At 40.1% G+C, this 20,515-nt stretch overlaps 1 protein-coding gene across 4 annotated transcripts in view; it reads left to right on the plus strand.

Moving 5' to 3' along the window:
* The window catches only part of GPATCH2L (G-patch domain containing 2 like), a gene marked incomplete at both ends in the record, with an annotated part of 46,867 nt that overhangs the window by 16,535 nt on the left and 9,817 nt on the right, over positions 1-20,515 (plus strand). For 3 of the 4 annotated variants that reach the window (XM_080707837.1, XM_080707840.1, XM_080707839.1), the window contains 4 exons: positions 197-276; positions 3,979-4,046; positions 5,420-5,474; positions 7,769-7,854. In XM_080707837.1, coding sequence (XP_080563963.1) covers positions 197-276; positions 3,979-4,046; positions 5,420-5,474; positions 7,769-7,854 — 289 coding nt within the window. Of the gene's footprint in view, positions 1-196; positions 277-3,978; positions 4,047-5,324; positions 5,365-5,419; positions 5,475-7,768; positions 7,855-20,515 lie in introns of all 4 variants that reach the window. The other variant, XM_080707838.1, reaches the window with a different exon arrangement.

The raw sequence follows: 20,515 nt of genomic DNA on the forward strand, positions 1-20,515 counted from the left end.
TGAGGCCCTCAGCAACTTAGACATGTTTCAAAATAAAGTTGGGGGTATAGCTTAGAGGTAGGATGCCCCTGGGTTTAATCCCCAGTACCACCAAAAAAAAAAAGAATCCTAGAGTATGGGCTGCAGGTACCAGAAACACCTGACATGAGTCCTTATGGATTCTCTGCATTTAGTAACTGAGACCTTCTCTTTTTAGGTTACCATGCTCGCTTGAACCGTCTGCCAGGAGCTGCAGCTCGATGCCTCAGAAAGGGGCGAAGAAGGCTGGTTGGGAAGGTGACAGCTCATGGTTCCCTAGGTGCCACAGGAAGATGAAATCCCCTATGTGATTTGTGTGCCCTGTTGGAGATCATAGGTGCCACAGAACTCCCTGGAGTTTATGAATCCAACTGGAATGTTTTGGGAGTTTATAAGAGTGAAAATTATGTAGGATATGAAAGGATACACACATAAAATATAAACACTTAATCCACACAGAAGTTCTGAGAAAGCAAACACTGTCTCCACAGTGTATGAGTCTATAGGCCTGATGTCTGTCCTTTCGGCACTTTTAATTAATCTTTATTATTTTATGAGTTAAAATATGCTTAGCTTTTCTTTAACTCCTGAATTCAGGAATGTGCCTTTGTTTTGTACTAACTTTGGTCTTTTTATCTTAGAATTTATTAAAAGAAAGAGAGAGAATAAAAGCCCCTGTTATTGAGTTCCAAGAGCCTTTATTGACCATGAGGGAGGAATCCCTGCTATTGAGTTGTGCCTTTGCCAGAACTATGTTGGTACTCAGCCCATTTATCCCTCCCAGCAACTTTGTCAAAATGACGACAGTTCCCTTGAGCAGATGAGGAAAACTTAGGCTCAGAAAAGTAATGTCTTATGTTACCTGGATCAAAGTGGCAGCATAGAGATTAGAATCCAGAGATTGCCTGCCTGCCTGCCTGCCTTCCTACCTTCCTTCCTTCCTTCCTTTGTTCTTTTTCTTTTCTTTTCTTTTTTAGCTTTGAAATTGAGAAATAGGCTAAGACAGAAACTAATACTCAGCCAGAGAAATTGGTGTTAATCAGAGAGTAAGGAAGAAACATTTGAGAGCACAGATTGATTTATCCTCTCAGTAAGCATTTAGAATGCCTACTGTGTGGAAGTTCTATGCCTAGCTGGGTATATAAGCAGTCAGCTGCAGCCTGGCTCCCGTTAAAGGGCTACTGCTTTATTGTCTACTCAGGGAACCTTTTTTTATTTTTTCCTGATACTGAGGATTGAACCTAGAGACACTCCACAACTGAGCTATACCTCCATCCTCTGTATATTTTATTTCGAGACAAGGTTTCACTAAGTTACTGAGACTGGCCTAGAATTTGCCATCCTATTACCTCTTCTTTCTGAGTGTCTGAGATTTTAAGCATGTACCACTGCACCTGGCTTCAGGAAACTAATTTCTGAAGTTTTAGGCATGCATAAGAAATGAGAGTACTTATTTCCAAACAAACTCAGATTCTTATTTCTTCTTATCTTTAAATTCCAACTTAGATCTAAGTAGAAAGACATTTGATTTTTGGAAAATAATAACTTGATCCTTTTGGATCACTCATTTTTATGGAAAAGAAAGTGCTACTTTTGCTATTCTGGAAGTTTATTCTTAACAGGACAGCTAGTGGGAAGGGAGTATATGGGTCTGAGGGAGGCAAGAGCTTGGGAGTGGGGAACAGAGATACTACTTTTTCCCTCTATTGCTTAGGTTGGACAGATAATGTTCTCCCTACCATCTGCTTTTTTCTCTTTCCGCTCTTATAAAATAAGAACCTTCCCCTCCCACGGGAGTGAGTCAGTTCATCTTGACGACTCCCTTCAGCCTGCCTGGAAGGGGGATGGAGCCTACTGGACATGCTCCTAATGATGTCAAATGAATAGGATAATATTTACTTGTTTAATTCATCTTCATCACCTTAAAGGGATATTTGTCATTTCTAGCAGAGGTCACTGCTCTGCCCCCCTCCTTCTCCCACTCCAGTCTCTCTTCTCTTTTTCTACATTGTAATCATAAATAATGAGTTTCATTCACAGCTCCCTGCCAGCGAGCTGCTAATTACGCAAAGTACTGCTTGTAATTTACACAGTAATAAACTGTAAATTTAAACATTACGGCATTTTAAGTTAATAATTTTCTACTGTAACAAATAGCTCGTTTTTCATCCAGCTTTTCCCTTGGCCCCTTACCATTCTGTGTCTGTAAACAGGAGGCATAGGTGAAGGGATGAGGACTGTGAAAAATGCAGCATGTGAAAGCTTGACATTAGACCACACTCCTGTCCAGAACTTGACCTCAAGTTAATTTCTCTGTAGCTGGTGTTTTTGCTAAAATGTATACCCTAATATTTAGCCTAATCTATATATACAGATGAATTCAGAGAGTAACATTTGCCCAGAAACAAATGTGTTTGAGGAACAGGCTTGACATTCTTGACATTCAGGCCCATGACTTATGTTCTCTCATCTTAACACTTACTCATATGTGTGTAACTCTTATTCATATCTGGCTTGGTATGCTTTCCTGGCACTGTGATAGATGTTCATTATTAATGTACTCAAGTTAAATGAAGGGTGAGTGCCTTCTGCCACTTTCCAATTTTTTTTAGAGATGATTAGTTTCTGAATTGCTTATGGTGTTATGGGTAAGCTTTTACTTTATGGTATAGAGAAGCCTGAGTTTATGAATCAGTTTGTAAAAACTTCTATTTTTACTTTGAGATGATGTTTAAGGGACAGGATACAGGATGACAATTTTGATAAATCACTGAAGACCTTTGATGTGTATACATTTGGTCAGCAGGTACTTAGCTTTCACCATTGGCCTCAGTCATTGTCCCAGTGTGGAGGCTGTTGAGACTAATCACACAGCCTCCTGATGGTGCCTGATGTGCTGGCCTGTTAAAAATTGGCTGCTTATGAATTTTCTTTTCTTTTCTTTTTTTTTTTTTTTTTTTTTGTGGTACTGGGGATGGAACCCAGGGTCATTCTACCTCTGAGCTACACTCCCAGCCCTATTTTTCAGTCTATTATTATTATTTTTTTGAAACAGGGTCTCACTGAATTGTGAAGGGCCTCGCTAAGTAGCTGAGGCAGTCCACGAACCGCAATCCTCTGGTCTCTGCCTCCTGAATGTTGGGATTACAAGTGTGCGCCATCATGCCCAGCTGCTGTTGAATTTTCTGAGTGTTTTTATTCCTGTATAATTTAGTAACTCCAGAAAGCATTTCTCACTGTATTAAAAAATATATATAGTATACATACTATATATATAAAATATGTATAACACCCTAGTATAATATATTATATATAGTATATTTATAAAGGCTGCCACTGTGCCCTGCTTAACCTGATTTAAATAGTACACAATATATATGTGTATTGAAGCATCACATGGTATGCTTTAATTAATTTAAGGCCAGTGTGGTGGTGCACGCTTGTAAACAAACAGACAGACAAACTGTCTGGGGTTATACCTTAGAGGTAGACTGCCTATGGGTACCCCCCCCAAAAAAAAACAAAAAAAACCCCAAAGCAATAAAACAATACTCCTCCACCACCAAATCGGTTCCCGTAAAAAGGAATACAGTTACTATTGGATTTTAAGATTCATTCAGCTGGGGTGCAATGGTGCACACATGTAAAGCCCAGCTACTCAGGGGGCTAGGCAGGAAGATCACAATTTGAAGGCCAGCTTGGGCAACTTGGCAAGACTCTGTTTCAGAATAAAATAAAAAGGGCTCAGGGTGTAGTTCAGTGGTGGAGTGCTTACTAAGCACGTGTGATGCCCTAGGTTCTAACCCCAGTACTTGAGGGAAGAGTAAATTTTGACATTTGACTTGTATGTTGTGGTTGCCTCAGCTGGCACGATCATTGAAAGTGAGTTTGGTGGCATACTGTACTTTATATATTTGCTTCTGTGGTTGGATAATACTCTTTTCTTCCGTGTCTTTTTAGGAGACCAGCATAAGTACTCTGGGCTCTGAGAAGATAAGCCATATCATCAGTGACCCCCGGCAGAAAGAGTAAGTGCTTGCCTATTTCCTGGTGTCCTGCCTGTTCCTTGGAGAAGGAGGCAGAGGGGAGTTCTATTAAGCAGCCTAGAAACTGGGTTTCAGAGCTGACAGAGGCAATCTTAAAAATTCATGTTTCATGGTGGTTAAGATGGCCAACACCCTAGACCACAAGAGTGATTTTTCTAGACTAATTTTTGTTTTCTTAACTTTTGTAATCATATTCACCAATAAAGATATTATTTTTCAAACTTATTTTTGTATCTCAATTTTTTTTCAAAATGGGTGATTGCCTATGTTTTGCTATATTGTTTCCTCATTTTCAGGCCTCTTTTATAGAAAAATCTCTTTTTGTCTTACTCTGTTAAATGCTATGGAAAGTTTGTATTTTTCTACAGAAGAATCATCTACTTTTTCTTAAGACAGCCTCATCCCCTAACATGGTTGGCTTTATTGTATATCTTGCATGTACCCATCATGATCCAATATGATCTTAAATACATCCAGTCTGGTCTGATTTTTAATTTACAAAATAGGCAAAGGTGTGTGTGTGTGTGTGTGTGTGTGTGTGTGTGTGTGTGTGTGTGTGTTTTATGCCATTCTTGAGTTGGGAATCTGGCTTCACTTCACAGCCAAGAGTACAGTGGTGTTATACTATGATCTAAACTAGCCTGTCGCTGGGCGTGGTGGCACACACTTGTAATCCCAGCATTTGGGAGGCTAAGCTAGGAGGATTGCGGTTCGTGGACAGCCTCAGCTACTTAGTGAGATCCTCTACAACTCAGTGAGATCCTGTTTCAAAATAAAGAATAAAAATAAATAACTAAATGAGTAAACTAGCCTGTTGAATTCCATTACAAGACTCCTTTTTTTTTTTTTTTGTGGTACTGGGGATTGAACCCAGAGTTTTCTATGCCCGGTTTACACTCCCAGCCCTTTTTATTTTTTATTTTAAAAGTCTCACTAGGTTGCTCTGAGTCTCACTGTGTTGAGGGGCTCAACTAGCCTTGAACCTTCCATCATCCTGCCCCAGCTGCCCAAGTACTGGGATTACAGGCATGCGCTTCCACACCAGCTCAGGCTTTTCCTTTTGAAGAGTTACTTTCAGCAACAACAAGAAGTTTTCATTTAGTTAAGGTGTTTTTCCTTTTCTCCTCCACTTGCATCTTTTTCCATTTCCTTCTTTGTCTTCATTATACCATTTCTTAAATCTTTTCCCCTCTTCCCCCCTAAACTTTTTCTACCACTTCCTTTATTGTATCTTTCCTGTTATTCTCTCCCTCTCTTTAGTTTCTGGTTACCATCAGCTGGAAAAAGAGAGCGAAATCAGGTAAGAGCACTTTTTTTGTCATCTTTATTTTATCATTTGATTTCCTTTTCTTTAGAAAGAATAAAACGTTGGCTTCTGATTTTCCTCACATTTCTGCTTATGCGCATGAGGTAAGGTTCCCTCCTCCCTATGTTATTCTAATTTACTCAGAGGGCTGTTTCCTAATAATACTGATAAGAACTGTAGTCATTTCCCCTTTCAGGTCCACCTGTGATCCTCAGTTCCTGACTTGTAGCATAATAGAAAGCAGAGTGAACCTCATGTGCTTACACTTAGTTGAACAGCAGAAGCCTGTGCTGTGAATTCAGAAAGCCTTGCCCTCCTGGTCTCACTCCCTCTTGAGAATATTTAGGTCTTTGTGTAGGGTTCACAGTTTAAGAGTTACTCGGTGGCTACTGTTATGTTCACTTACGTTTGAAGTTTTTTGATTGGGGGAAGGCATTGCTTTATCTTGGTAATGAGTTGTAAAATTGATAAAGACTGGTAGGTAAAAATTCTCAGGCTTTCTGTTGCTTAGCAGTTTGTTTCTTGGACTACTTTACTAGTTATCAAATCGATACACATTCTAGACTTGGACCTTCATTATGAAGTTCTTTCTTCAGAATATACCAGAGCAGTGGGAGACATAGTTGGTATGTATTTAAGACATGATTTCAAGTGGAAGGTGGTTGTAATATTAAAATTACATATTATAAGGTAGGTTAGAAAAATGGAATCATATAAGACTTGCTATTTCATGGACATATAGCAAGGGCAACACTGAATAAAGGTCATAGGCGTAAAGGAAAGCCCTAGGTAAACAGTTTTGCGGTGGTAGGTAATTAAGGAGAAAGTCATGAAGGCGGCATGCAAGAGACTGCAGTTTGGAGGTTCTGGTCTTGTTTGCATCAGAGGATCCCAAAGCAGAGCAGAGGGGGACCTGTGGCCATTACCTGTGGCTGATCTGTTACATACTGATGAGGAACTAGACGTACATGATAGTTAAATTATTGCCCAGAGTTATACAGCTAATAGAATTGGGTCTACAACCTCTGTAACAGATAGAACAGTGGCTTAGTTTGCATTATTTTTAAGTACTTTTGAAGTTACCATTCTAAGTATTTAAGATGTATTAGGTCCAGACTTTTGGAAAAGGACTATTTATTGTGCAAGAAGTCCATAGAAAACTAGCAAAGGTAAAGGGAGGTGCTTTTATACATAGAATCCCATTTGATTTGCACAACCCCCCCCCTTTTTTTTTGCGGGTGGGTCTGGGGATGGAAACCAGGAGCATTCAACCTCTGAGTTACACCCCCAGCCCAATTTTTTATTCTTTATTTTGAAACAGGGTCTCACTGAGTTGCGGAGAGCCTCACTAAGTGGCTGAGGCTGTCCACAGACCGCGATCTTCCAGTCTCAGCCTCCCGAATGCTGGGATTACAAGCGTGCACCACCACGCCTGGCTACAACCCCTTTTTTATTTTGGTTTTGGTTTTGTTTCTGAAGATTGAACCTGGGGCTTTCCACATGCTGAACATGTGTGTTACTACTGAGCTACTCCCCAGCCTACACCTTTTGAGGGCAATAGATGTTTTACAGATGAGAAACTGAAATTACTTTATAACCTAAAGGCAATATTTCAGTTAGCCCTCAAAATAAACTTATGAAGTAGTTAAGACAGATAGTAATACATGCGTTTTCCACATGAGGATAAAACAACTCAGAGCCGTGATGTTGTTTTAGCACACAGCAGCTAAATGGAAAACTGGGATTAGCAATGCTAATTCTAGTATAGAACTCTTTCCACTGTGCTGCTGGAATGTGCTAAGCAGTTATTCTGAAAATCATTTGCAGCTGGGTGTGGTGGCTCATGCATGTAATCCCAGCATTTGGCAGGCTGAGACAGAAGGGTCACAATTTGAGGACAGCCTCAGCTACATAGTGAGACCCTTTGCAACTCAGTGAGATCCTGTTTCAAAGTAAAGAATAAAAAATTGGGGCTGGGCATGTAGTTTGGAGATAGTATGCTTCCCCCCCAAAATTGCCAGGAATAAGGAATGAAAAGATAACTTTGTGCCAGTCTTGGTAAAAAGGGCTGATCCACAGTTGATAATCAGTAAACATAAGTTAATATTATGTCAGTTGAGAAATTCTGTCTTTTGCTAGTTAAATAACTTGAATATTAGAAGTTTTTGAAAAAATATTTTAGGGAATAGTCTTTTTAAATTTTTGAGGTGTTCTAGATTAAGTATGCAGCATTCATGAGCACACTGTTAAATATGCTCAGTTTTATTGAATGGTATCTGTTTAGTATGGCAGAAGAGTTGGACAATAAAAGAGGACAAAAATAATCAAATAGGCTGCCCTTTGGGATCAGGTGTGTTTCATTTAAGCCTGACTAAAATAATCTTATTTATGCCCACAGTTCAATCCCCTCTCTCCCCTTTACTCCATGGACGTTCTTGCTGATGCTTCTCACCGAAGATGTTCGCCAGCGCACTGCTCAGCCAGGTAATTGTCTTCTAGTGCTTGTTATTTTCTTCTGGACAGTATCATGTACCTTTTTGTAACATTCCAGGGTATAAAATATGTGTATAGGAACCAATTTGGTCCTTACATCAGCCTTTAGATAGATGTTTCACAGATGCAGAACCTGAGGCTGAGTGCTGAGGTACCTTTCCTGTAGTCACATGACTAGCAAATGAGTAGGTCTCAACTGTGACCTAAGTCTTCTGCCTCATATTTCATATTATTTTTGCTGCTAAAATCCCCATCTTCAAAGCACATTATTAATGTTTCTTGCAATGACCTGCTAAGCCCTGCATAATCTGATTTCTGCCTACATGTCCAACTGCCTTTCATATAATTCTTTACCTCTCTCTGGGGGAGAGATCCAGCTGCACCAGGGAGCTCCATTTTGCTCTTCAAAAATAGCAGTCCTTTCCTGCCTTAAACCTGTGCTCATGTTCCTTTTCTTGGAAGCCTTTTCGAGGTCTGATTCATCCTCATCTCAGCTTAAGTGTCACCTCCTCAGGGAGAACCGCTCAGACCATTGTACTTAAGGGGCCACCTGCAGCACTCTGCTCGTGGTCTGGGTGTTTCCTTATAGTTTTTTCACAGTCTATAATAAATTTGCTTACTTACTTACTTCCCTCATGTCTCTAGTACTTGAGTATAAGCTTTAAAGTGCAGGAACCTTGTTCCCAGATAAATCCAAACACCTTTGCCGGGTAGTTGTTAGACATTTGGTATATATTTGTCAAATGGATGAATGTTATGACTCTCTTTATTTAGGTAACCGAGGAAGTAAATACAGTTTTAACGACAGCATTCATTAGCAGGGCTATTGTGCACAAAGAACTGCTAACAGGCTGGACCATGGAACTTTATTTCTGGTTACACAGAATTTCTTCCTAAGATTCTAATAATTTTTTTTCTTCCTAGTAAGTTCTTATATACATATGTTCATAGATTGGGATGCAGGCTGTACAAAAAAATGATGCTCATATGGACACTGTTAGAAGTCTTCACTCTAACCTACAGCCAGATCTTTCTACTGGAGAAGAAGTAGTGTTTCAGTAGGGAATGTCTTTTGAAAAGAGAGACCATAGCAAATGATGTTCATAAGAAGTGGAAAATAGAAACCGGGCGTGGTGGCGCACGCTTGTAATCCCAACATTTGGGAGGCGGAGACCAGAGGATTGCAGTTCATGGACAGCCTCAGCTACTTAGGCCCTTTGCAACTCAGTGAGACCCTGTTTCAAATTAAAGAGTAAAAAGTAGGGCTGGGGTTGTAGCTCAGAGGTAGAATGCCCCTCTATCCCCAGTAGAAAGAAAGAAAGGAAGAAAGAGAGGAAGGAAGGAAGGAAGGAAGGAAGGAAGGAAGGAAGGAAGGAAGGAAGGAAGGAAAATAGTGGGGTATTGTAAACCACCTTTTCTTGAGTAGCATGCTATTCATTTGTCACTCGGAGGTTCAACCTTTGTTGACTTCTTACTCAATGTCAGGCTCTTTGTTTAGGTAGTGCCCCAAAGGAGCCTACACTCTTGTGAGAAAGTCGGGTGTGTAAATTGACAATGAAGATTTGTGCCTGAGTGATATGGAGCATGGAGGGGACGCCTAACCCAGGCTCAGGGAGGTTTTCTGAAGGCTGGTGGTCAAATAGACATAAGATTTCAGTCCATGGGAGAGGAGTTCTCTAGCTTTTGGTCTTGATACCAGATGAAGTAAGGGCTGTGTATACTCTCATGGCATGAGGAGCACCATATGATGTCCAGTGCCTCCAAAGGGTTACTTTGCCATCCTCCCTTTACCTCTGTACCTAGAGCTGGGCTGTGCTGAGACCCACCCATATCGCTGCTTTTCTTGGGTTTTCTGCTTCCTTTAAAAGCCTCATTCTGTGCTAGACTGGGTGGCAGCTCTTGTTTCTTTGTGTGTCTGTATCGTTGTCTTCATTCTGTTTCCTGACAGTGCTTGTGGCTGGACTTGGAAACCTTAGGAAGGCTCAGCCGGGCTTCTGGCTCTAGGGACCATTGCTAAGAGCAAAGGAGAGACAATGTGGACAAATCATCTTTGTCCTTCCTTTTAGACAGCATTCCCAGGGTAGTAGATACCACGTAGGGTACATGCTTGAAGTTTCTTTGAGGTAGGGCAAGAAAAATCTTTTAACATTTACTTATTATCTTAGCCTTGAAATTTTTCTCTTAAATTTTATATATATTAGTCTAATAGCACATATTTTAAAGTGTATATATTACATATATAATGACTTTTTCCTCAAAGGTTTTATTCAGTGAAGGGTACACAATCAAGTTCAGCAACCACTGTTCTGTGGGAAACATTTTGTGCAGGTGACCTTATAGTTTTAGAACGTGTGAGTGATGAAGGCCTAAGCTCCCCAGGCCCCGTCTCACTCCTCTGAAACAGCGGGGTCCCTGCCTAGTGAGGCAGCTTTGGGAAGGAGCAGCCCCACTCCAGCATGGGGGGCTGAGGGACGGGCACAGAACTGGGCAGTGGGGCTTGTGCAGAGTTGACCATTTAACAAAAGCCCAGCACCAGGAGGGGGTGAAAGGAGCAGTGGTGGTCGGGAAAAGGCCGCTGAATGATTGTATTCAAAAGCGTTTTGAATGGAAAATTTATCTTTTCCTCGTCCAGTTTTATTTGTAGTAGGAAAATATTTCTTTGAAAGCATCTAGGCAGCATTGGGAATTTTACACCCATCATTAGAATGATGTGTGTGTGTGTGTGTGTGTGTGTGTGTGTGTGTGTGTGTGTGTGGTGACTGTGTTATCATTAGTGGTATAATTTTATTTTGCAAAGAGAGAAGTGTTTCCTGTTTTATCACAGCTTTCCCCGAGGAGGGCTGGTATATTAATTTGCTGTATTGCCTCCTGGCTGTTCCCAGGCTGTTTTTCCTCTTCATCATGGAATTTTTAATGGCCCTCGTGCCTCTCGGGAAGCATGTGAGGAAGAGTTCCTCGGGGAGCGCTTCCCTTTTTTCACATGCCTATAATTACTCTCCTTTAAGAGCACAAAGAGTCTGATAATCATGCCTGAACTATGAAGGTTCCCCCCTGTCAGGGTACTGAGCTGCTTCTTGCGTGGACATTGCCGATTGCACTCTGCCTAGCATTCAACTATTCAACTATTCATGAGAGCGAGGCCGCCTAAACAGCTATGTACAGCTCAGGTTCTCAGAGTAGGCCTGGGGGCCACTGGGGGGCGATGAATGACCTCAAGGTACTCTCTCGTTTATTATTTCATTGCTATAAACAACAACAAAAAAATGAGACTTAATTTAAAAATGACATCGTGTTGATGCATCATTTAATGCAGCTCAGATGGCAGGTGCAGTAGATGATCTTCGTGCCATCTAATAAATTTGTGGATTAAGAGGTTTTCTGGAATACCACTCTAAAAATACTTAAAAGTTTGCTGATTTTTAACTCTGGCAGCACTTTGAAGTTACCCAAGAAGCTTTAAAAATAGATTATATCTATGCTGAGCCCCACCCATCCCCAGAGATGCTGATTTAATTGGTCTGGGATGAGGCCCAGGCATTGGCATTATTTTAAAGCTCCGCAGGTGACTAATATGCAGCCAGGGTTAAGAACTGTTGCCCAGAATGCATATGGTTTTATGACTGATGCTTTGTAGTTTCATAATTGGCACAGGCTTTGTGCTCTGGTATGGTGAGCGTGATTCCTCATGGGAGGTAGACCTCTAGACTTCTCTTAGCTTTGCAGAAGCTGCTGCAGGTGGAGAAAGTGTTAGTATCTAGCACAGTGCTCAGCATGAAGTTATTGAGAAGTGGAGGAGGGTAGAGGCTTGCCAGATGGATGCATGGATAGTTGGGTAGTTGGCTGGATGTGTGGATAAAATTCAAAACCAACTGTTTTGCTTTTGTTGTTTTGGTTGCTAGTATTAGGATTTGCACTTAGAATAGTAATTGTTATCAAGAATTACCGTTGTTCAGACAGCAGATGCTATGTTTGGTGCTCTCATATGGGCAAGTGGTATTGTCAAGGAGCAATTTTGTAATGAGACTAGAACTGTAGGCAGTTTTTCCCAAAATGAGAGATTGTGACAGACTGCTTTTCTTACTGTTACTACATATAGGAAATGATAACTAGAACTTATCAATCGGTACATCTCTTCATATGATGCACAAGTCACCAAGTGTTTTTGAATGTTTCATGGCAGTTTTGAACTTTCTCTAAGTTTTATGACTTTTCCTCTATTTTGGGTGGTGATTTAGAAATGCATTACTACTTCAATTTATTCTTTCAAGTTCTGAAATAGCAAAGTACTCATTTTATATCTTTCCATAGATCAGTTCCTTTGGAAATAAACTGTTTTTCATTTGAGAAATCTTATTTTTAATTCTAGTAAGGATGGCAGATGCCAGCCTAATATGCAATTTTTTTTTTTTTTTTTTTTTTTGTTGCGGGTCTGGGGATGGAACCCAGAGGCATTCGACCTCCGAGCTACACCCCCTATCCTATTTTTTATTCTTTTTATTTTGAAACCGGGTCTCACTGAGTTGCAGAGGGCATTACTAAGTAGCTGAGGCTGTCCGTGAACCACGACCCTCCGGTCTCAGCCTCCCGAATGCTGGGATTACAAGCAAGCGCCACCATGCCCAGCTTGCAAATATTATACATATTCTTTAGTAAGTGCAAAGTATTATGACTTCTTTTGTTTTTTTCATTTTCCATACGGTATTGTCATAGACAGCATGAGATTAAGAGCATGGATATTAATGTGAGGTAGACTCAGGTAAGAATTTTGAACTTAATGCCTTCATTCCTCAATTTCCTCATGTTTAAAGTAGAAATGCTAATCCTTTTTTTTTTTTTAAATTGTACCAGTGGGAATCAAAATGAAATAATGTAGCTGGGCACGGTGGCACACGCTTGTAATCCCCGTGCCTTGGGAGACTGAGACAGGAGGATCGCACTGGTTCGAAGCCAGCCTCAGCTACTTAGTGACGCTCTCAGCAACCTAGTGAGACCCTGTTTCCATATAAATTATAAAAATAGGGCTGGGGTGTAGCCCAGAGGTAGAAAGCCCCTGGGTTCCACTCCTAGTACCACACACCAAACATAATGAAATAATGTAAGTAAATATTTAACATCCTGGTTGCTAATATCATTTTTCTTATATAGTTTCTTTCCTCTTCTGTCCTTTGGGTAATTGTCATTTTAAGAACTTTGAGTTGGCTTCCAGAGTCATTTGCTAATACAGTACAGATTCTTGAGGACCTTAAATGGTTCCAAATAAGACTATAAGGGGAGGTACTTGGATGGCGTTTGGGTAAAAAGAGATATTCCCACCCATTAGAGTTGAAATGTGATAGGCCGTGCTCATTGTAATTCATTTCATCTGTTCACAAACGTTATGATCTGCATATCAGAGTTGTGTGCCCAGCTGGCTGTGCCACTTGACAAGGAGTTTCAAAGAGCAAGAAGACGACTCAATTCATGCTATTAATTTTGACCTTTGGAGCCGTAATAAACAGCCTCAGGTTTTACCCCAGGGCTTGGGGGAAAGAACCTTTTATTAGCCCTGTGTCTGTAGGGGATGCTATGATGTGCAGCAGCTCTTGCTCACCTTTAGAGCCTTAGTTTTAGCCATGTGTGAGAAAAATATTTCTGCTATAATGTCATCCATAAGGCTGCCCAAGCCTATTAGACCCTCCCATTATGTAATAAGCAGTCCGCAAGTCTTTTGTCCTCTGTTGGAGGGTCTTATTTACAGCAGCTCTCAGCTGGCTGGCTTCTTACTGCCTCAATGAAGTGATGAAAGCATTTTCTCTCTGTTTTTCCACTGGAATATAACCATCTTCCAGCTGATGTGAAGTGCTTCTGCTCTTGTGGGTGGCATGAAACAGCTCCATGATGTCCAACCTTGGTCGCCAAGGGAAGTAGATTGGGGAGGATTTTGAGGTGCTGGTGAGCAGTTTGTCACAGACTGCTGAGGGTTAGATTTGAGTGGAAGTCATTAGAGGAATTGCCAGGATCTCTTCCTACTAAATAAGCTGTCTCTGTTCCTATGGTAAATGTGAAGTGGTTTTCTCTCCCTTGCTGCTCCTGGTGTCATAGGCCTGGATCTTTTCCCATGTACACGTCTGTGTAAGTCTGTCCCCTACTGGGTGTTTAATAAATGTCAGTTAACCCTCAAGGTAAAATCACAGGTGAGTGAGGGGGGTCTCTACCTCCCTAGAATCAGTCCCCCCTCCCTCATTTTACCCTAGCACTTGACTTGCTCCTTGATTATAGCTCAGTGTCTCATATTATTAGTTTTATATGTATATATGTATGTATTTTTGTATTTATTTATTTATTTTGCAAAACTGGGGATGGAACTCAGGCGCATTCTACCTCCAAGCTACACCCCCAGCCATGTTTTTTATTCTTTATTTTAAAACAGGGTTTCACTGAGTTGCAAAGGAACTCACTAAGTAGCTGAGGCTAGCTGTGAACCTGCGATCCTCCTGCCCCAGACTCCCAAGTACTGGGATTGCAAGCATGCACAGCCATGCCCGGCTTTAGTTCTGTATTTATGAATACACCTTGCTACCACATTGTGAGCTCCTGCGGATGGGGCTGTGGCGCAGTCATCATGTGTTTGTCCTCTTTACATCCAGGATAGTGTTTACACATGGTAGGCCCCATACATTTTTATTATTATAGTTGAGTTGCATAGGTTAGCAATTAAGGAGAATAATTGGAATATATGATGTATATAACCTTTGGTTCTTAAGAATGCCAGTTTCTTCCCTGATGTTTGGCTGTATACGTTTAAGAAAAACTACAGTAGTACCTTTTTTATATTAAATTTTATTCCTATTTTGTACAAAAAATAAACTTTTTAGTGGCTTTTAAAAGCAAGTGATTTTGAAGGTGAACTCTTTCTTAAATTAGCTTGCCATTGGCAGATAGAGACTGCTTTTGCTCCTTAGGAGTGACTCTCAATCTCTTTGTTCTAAACCAAAAGCAGTCACTTCAGTTATTTTTTGCCAACATTGGTTCTATTAAGCATGCATGTGTTTCTCAAAGTAATTTTTTTCACCTAGAAGTACATTCCTGCCCCAGGGACATAGTGATCTGCCCAGTTTCCTAAGTAACACTGCAGTTTGAACAACTCACCTGATCTTTCAGCCCCTGCAGTAAAAATAAAACAGAAACATTGCATTTATATGTGAATCTAAAGAATACTCTTTCAATTAGTTGTTAATCTTCAGCATTCACCTTCACACTTATAAGAATTTAGTGATGGCTTCTGAAGTAAAGATTTTTTTTTAAAAAAAAAAGGTATTTATTGCTTTTAATGCTCATATCCTACCTCCACCCCTCCATCTATTCTGGCAAATGCTGGCACAGTGGAGACTGTGCGCCTTGTGTGGGAAGTATTGGTCCTGGCACCCAGGCTGCAAAAGAGGCGTGCTTCCCAAGTGTACACTACAAGAGCCTGGGTGCAGATTGACCCCGAGGCTTGGATCAGATAAGTGGGGTAAGTGGAGCTTGTCTTTTCTCTAGGTTTAGCATGTATGCCAGGTATACAAACAGGGGTAAAACAACATTTTTATTAAAATGTATATTTATTGAATCATTCTGTTACTCCGTGGCCTAAGTATTTGGATCTTTGTTACTGATTAGGTTGTCTGAGAATTTGGTAGATTTTATCTGTGGGCACATTTAAAAATAAACATAGTACTGTTTCTGCTCCTACTCCAGCCTACTAAATAAAGATCTTTGTGGAGAATTTGTAAGAACTCCTTAAAGGACTCTGGGAACCATTTGCCACTCTGATGGAGAGTGAAGTTTTTTTTTGTTTTTTTTTGTTTTGTTTTGGTTGTTGGTTTTTTTTTTTTTGTTTTGTTTTTTGTTTTTTGTTTTTTGTACTGGGAATTGATCCTAGGGATATCCTACCTCTGAGCTACACCCCCAGCCCTATTTTTTAATTCTTTATTTTGAAACAGAATCTCACTAAGTTGTGGACGGCGTAAGTAGCTGAGGCTGGCCGCAAACCTGCGATCCTCTGGTCACAGCCTCCCAAGTACTAGGATTATAAGCATGTGCCACCATGCCTGGCGAGATTGAGGTTTTAACCTGATAGGATGTCAGCTTAGTTTCTACTTAGCCTCTTTTGTACCCTGAGTAACTGAACGGTCCCTTCTTAAGACAGACGTGGTTTACAGCACAAGAACAGTTTTAACCAGAGCAATGTATAAAGTTTGAAGAATTCAGAGTGTTCAAGACAACAAGTATAAATGGGAATGGGATGGTAGATGTAGACCACTTACTGCTGCAAGAAGTAAGAGGCTTGAGGCTTAGCAGTCGGGCCATTTAGTATAGGGACAGTTAACCCTGAAATGTTGAATGTTACGGAGCAGGGAAGAGTTGGGACCACAGAACCGTCTCCTAAAGGCCTGGGGAAGTGTGGGGACCACCTGAGCCACCGAGTGTGTGTGCAGTCCCCAAGGCTCTTGCACAGTGCAGTGCAGCTTAATAACCTGTGTGTTAATAGCAGGCAAATAGTACTTTTTCAAAATGAATACTTAAGGAACCAATATATTTCCATTAAAAATGCTTAAAAATGTATAAACATTTTGGTGCAGTTTCATCTTCTTACTCAGAATATGTTTTCTCTTGAAACTGTAAGCTAAGCATTACTAGATCCATAAAGGAGTTGATAATATGGGCCCTTTACCATGTTACTGACATAAATCAAACATGAAAGCTGGGAAAATGATGGATACGGCGCACATAAAATGTAGTACCTACTGAGTTCAGCCAAGTTGATATTCTGGGAATTAATATCTTAATAACCCTTTGAGTACTTTTCTTATGCTTCTCATTTTGAATCTCATAAAACTCAGCATATTATAAACATTGATTTTGAAGAAACAATTTTTTAAATTAAACTTTTTATTGAAGATCTTATATACATTGATTGTATATACATACAAAGGAACATACACTTGAATTGTTACAGTCACGGCCAAGTTACCAGCATCCAGATCAATAAATGGGCATTGCCAGAAAGACCCCAGAATCTCCCTGCACCTCTTCTAGTCACTGTCTCCTCTCCCTCATACACTACTGCCCTGGTGTCTGATAACATAGTTTAGATAGAAGCTGTGGTGTTAGCATTCACTCTGAAAAGTTCTAGAGATTCCTTTACTGAAAAAGAGAAAAGAAGTGTGAATACAAACTGCTATCATTTGTTTGGCTTTGTTTCCCTTGCTGAGGTACTTACATCTGAGCATGATTGGATTGGGTCAAAGCTCTTGAGTTTGGGGCCCCTCATACTCCAGTACCATGTTTTTTGTTTTTTGTTTTTTATGATGGGGATTGAACCTAGGGGCATTCTACCTCCAAGCAATGCCTCCAGCCCTATTTTTTATTCTTTATTTTGAAACAGGGTCTCACTGAGTTGCGAAGGGTCTCACTAAGTAGCTGAGGCTGGCTTCAAACCTGCACAATCCTCCTGCTTCCCAAAGCTGGGATTATAAGCGTGCGCCACCACGCCCAGCTCCAGTACCTTGTTTGTGGAAAAAGTAGAGCTGTATTCTGTATATATCTCTTTTTTGATGAGGAACACAATTTTGTAGTAACACTTTCTTTACTGCCTATGTTAGGGCTTCAAAAGGTCTTATCACCTCTCAATTCAGAGTCCTGTGTGCCTTGATGTTCTGTCATCTGTTACTTTATTACCAGATTGACATGCTGATTTAGTTCTGCAGTTATTCTCTAGATTTACCTAGGATATGAGAAATGAACTGTTTTCTCTATAAATTTATTCAGAATTATTTTAGCTCAGAATTAACTATTCATAAAGTATATAACAAACTTAACTCTATATATAAGAGAGAGTGATCAAAGATGATTTGGTTGGAATTTTCAAAACCATTGGCCTTGTATTGTAGTAATTTTTGCATTATAAAAAATTTCCTAGGGTTCCAGTCTGTTTTTTGTATTTTCCTGTCTAAAAATTGATTCAACTCTTTAAGCTTTTACTATTTAGAAAAATATTCACTGTCATTATTCCTTTTCAATATAGTCCTTGAGACTCTTGCCAGAGAAATAAGACAAGAGAAGGACATCAAAGGAATTTTAATAGGAAAAGAATTAAAATTATCTCTACATTTATTATCTCAAATGATATAACCCTATATTTAGAAGATAAAAAAAAATCAAGCAAAAGGCTGCTAGAGCTGATTGACAAATTCAACAAAGTAGCGAGATACAAAATCAACCTGAAAAAGTCAGTAGCTTTTCTATATGCCAACCATGAATTCAGAAAACATTTTCATTCACAATAACCTCAAAACCAATAAAATACCTATGAATAAACTTAAACTGAGGTAAAAGACCTCTACAATGAAAATTATAAAAAACTAAAGAAAGAAATTGAAGATCTTAGAAAAGAGAAAGATCTTCCTTGTTCTTAGATAGGTGAATAAATATTATCAAAATGGCCACTCAATCAAAATTGATCTATAGAGTCAATACAATCCCTATCAAAATACCAATGTCATTCTTCACAGACCTAGGAAAATCAGTCATAAATTTCACATAGAGAAACAAAAGACCCAGAATAGCCAAAGCAGTTCTCAGCAATGAGAACCATGCAGGAGGCATCACAATTCTTGGCTTCATATTATACTACAGAGCTATATAATAAAACCAGCATGATATTGGCACAAAAATTGACACATAGACCAATGTCATGGAATAAAGATACAGAAACAGATCTACACACTTACACACAATTGATTTTCGACAAAGGTGCCAGACACATACATTGGAGAAATGACAGCCTTTTCAACAAATGGTTGGGAAAACTTGTTATCCAGTTGTAGAAAAGTGGAGCTGCATCCTCACCTCTCACCCTGCACAGGAATCAACTGGAGATGGATCAGAGGCCTGGAAGTCAAGCTAGAGACTGTGAAGCTACTAGAACAGGAGATAGGTCTAACACTCCAACACAGAGGCACAGGTAGAAACCTGCTCAGCAAGACCCCAGATTCAGGAAATTAAAACAAGAAGTAATAAACGAGATGGCATGAAAAGCAAAGGAAACAGTCAAGAGTCTCAAGGGAAAGTCTACAGAATGGGAGAAGATCTTTGCCAGTTATCCCTCTGATAGAAGGCTAATATCTAGAATATACAAAGAACTTGAAAGACCTTACACTAAGGGAAAAAAAATTAAGAAATGGCAGCTCTATATGGTGGTACACTCTTGTAATTACAGGAGGATTACAGGTTTGTGGCCAGCCTCAGCTACTTAGTGAGGCCCTCTGCGGCTTAGACTCTTTTTCAAAAGTAAAGAATTAAAAATAGGGCTGGGGGTGTAACTCAGAGGGCGAATGCCCCTGAGTTCAATCTCTGGTACCAAAGAAAAAAAAGAGAGAGTGAGAGTGAGAGTGAGAGTGAGAGTGAGAGAGAGAGAGAGAGAGAGAGAGAGAGAGAGAGAGAGAGAGAAAGAGAAAGAAAGAAGCCAGGCGTGGTGGCACATGCTCTAATCCCAGCATTCGGGAGGCTGAGACTGTAGGATTGCAGTTCGTGGACAGCCTCAGCTACTTAGTGAGGCCTTCTGTAACATAGTGAGATCCTGTTTCAAAATAAAGAATAAAACATAGTGCAGGGGGTGTAGTTTGGAGGTAGAATGCCCCTGGGCTCCATCCCCAGACCTCCCAAAAAAAAAAAAAAAAAAAAAAAAGAAAAGAAAAAAGAAAAAAGAAAAGAAAGAGACACATCACAAAAGAAGAAATATAAATGGCCAGTGAATACATGAAAAAGTGTTCAACATCATTAGCAATCAGGGAGATGCAGATCCAGACTACACTGAGATTCCATCTAGCCCCAATCAGAATGGTAGTCATCAAGAAGTCAAAAAAGAATAAATGTTGGTGAGGATATGGGGAATTAGAACTCTTCTACTGTTGGTGAGATTGCAAATTAGTTCAGCCACTATAGAGATCAGTGTGGAGATTCCCCAGAAAACTGGAAATGGATCTATCTTATGATCCAGCTATTCCATTCTTGGGCATCTGTCCAAAGGGGTTGAAACCAGAGAACTCCAGTATTATATGCATACCCATGTTGTTAGTAGCACAATAAAGTAGCCAAATTATGGAACCAACCTAGGTATCCATCAACAGATAAATAGATTACAAAACTATGGGAAATACAATGAAATTCTACTCTGCAGTAAAGGTGAACAAAATTATGTCATTTGCAAGAAAATGGAAGGACATGAAGAACATTATATTAAGTGAGATTAGCCAGTCACAGAAAGTAAAGATTGCTATGTTTTCTCTAATATGCAGAAGCTAGGGAGTAATTGGGATACCAGAGGGACTCCAAAAAATGGAGAAGAAACCTCAGTGGAGCCAGGGAGGTAGTCTGAGGGAAGGGCAGTGGGAAGACTGAGGTTTACTGAAGGATGAAAAGACCAGTGTCAGTCTCAGTACTCTGGGGAAGGTGGATGGGGAGGCGGGGCTGGGGGTGTGTGTGTGCGCCAAGTGCTGTACATGTGTGTCAACATGATTTACGTTATGATGTGAGACTGTAATGCACCAGTAAAAGCATATTAAATAAAAAGAAATGTGAATATGTATATGTGCTGTGGGAGTTGCCAGATGGAGTGAGGGCCCTCGAAGTC

Source organism: Muscardinus avellanarius, assembly GCF_963383645.1.
Source record: "Muscardinus avellanarius genome assembly, chromosome: 12".
Lineage (NCBI taxonomy): Eukaryota > Metazoa > Chordata > Mammalia > Rodentia > Gliridae > Muscardinus > Muscardinus avellanarius.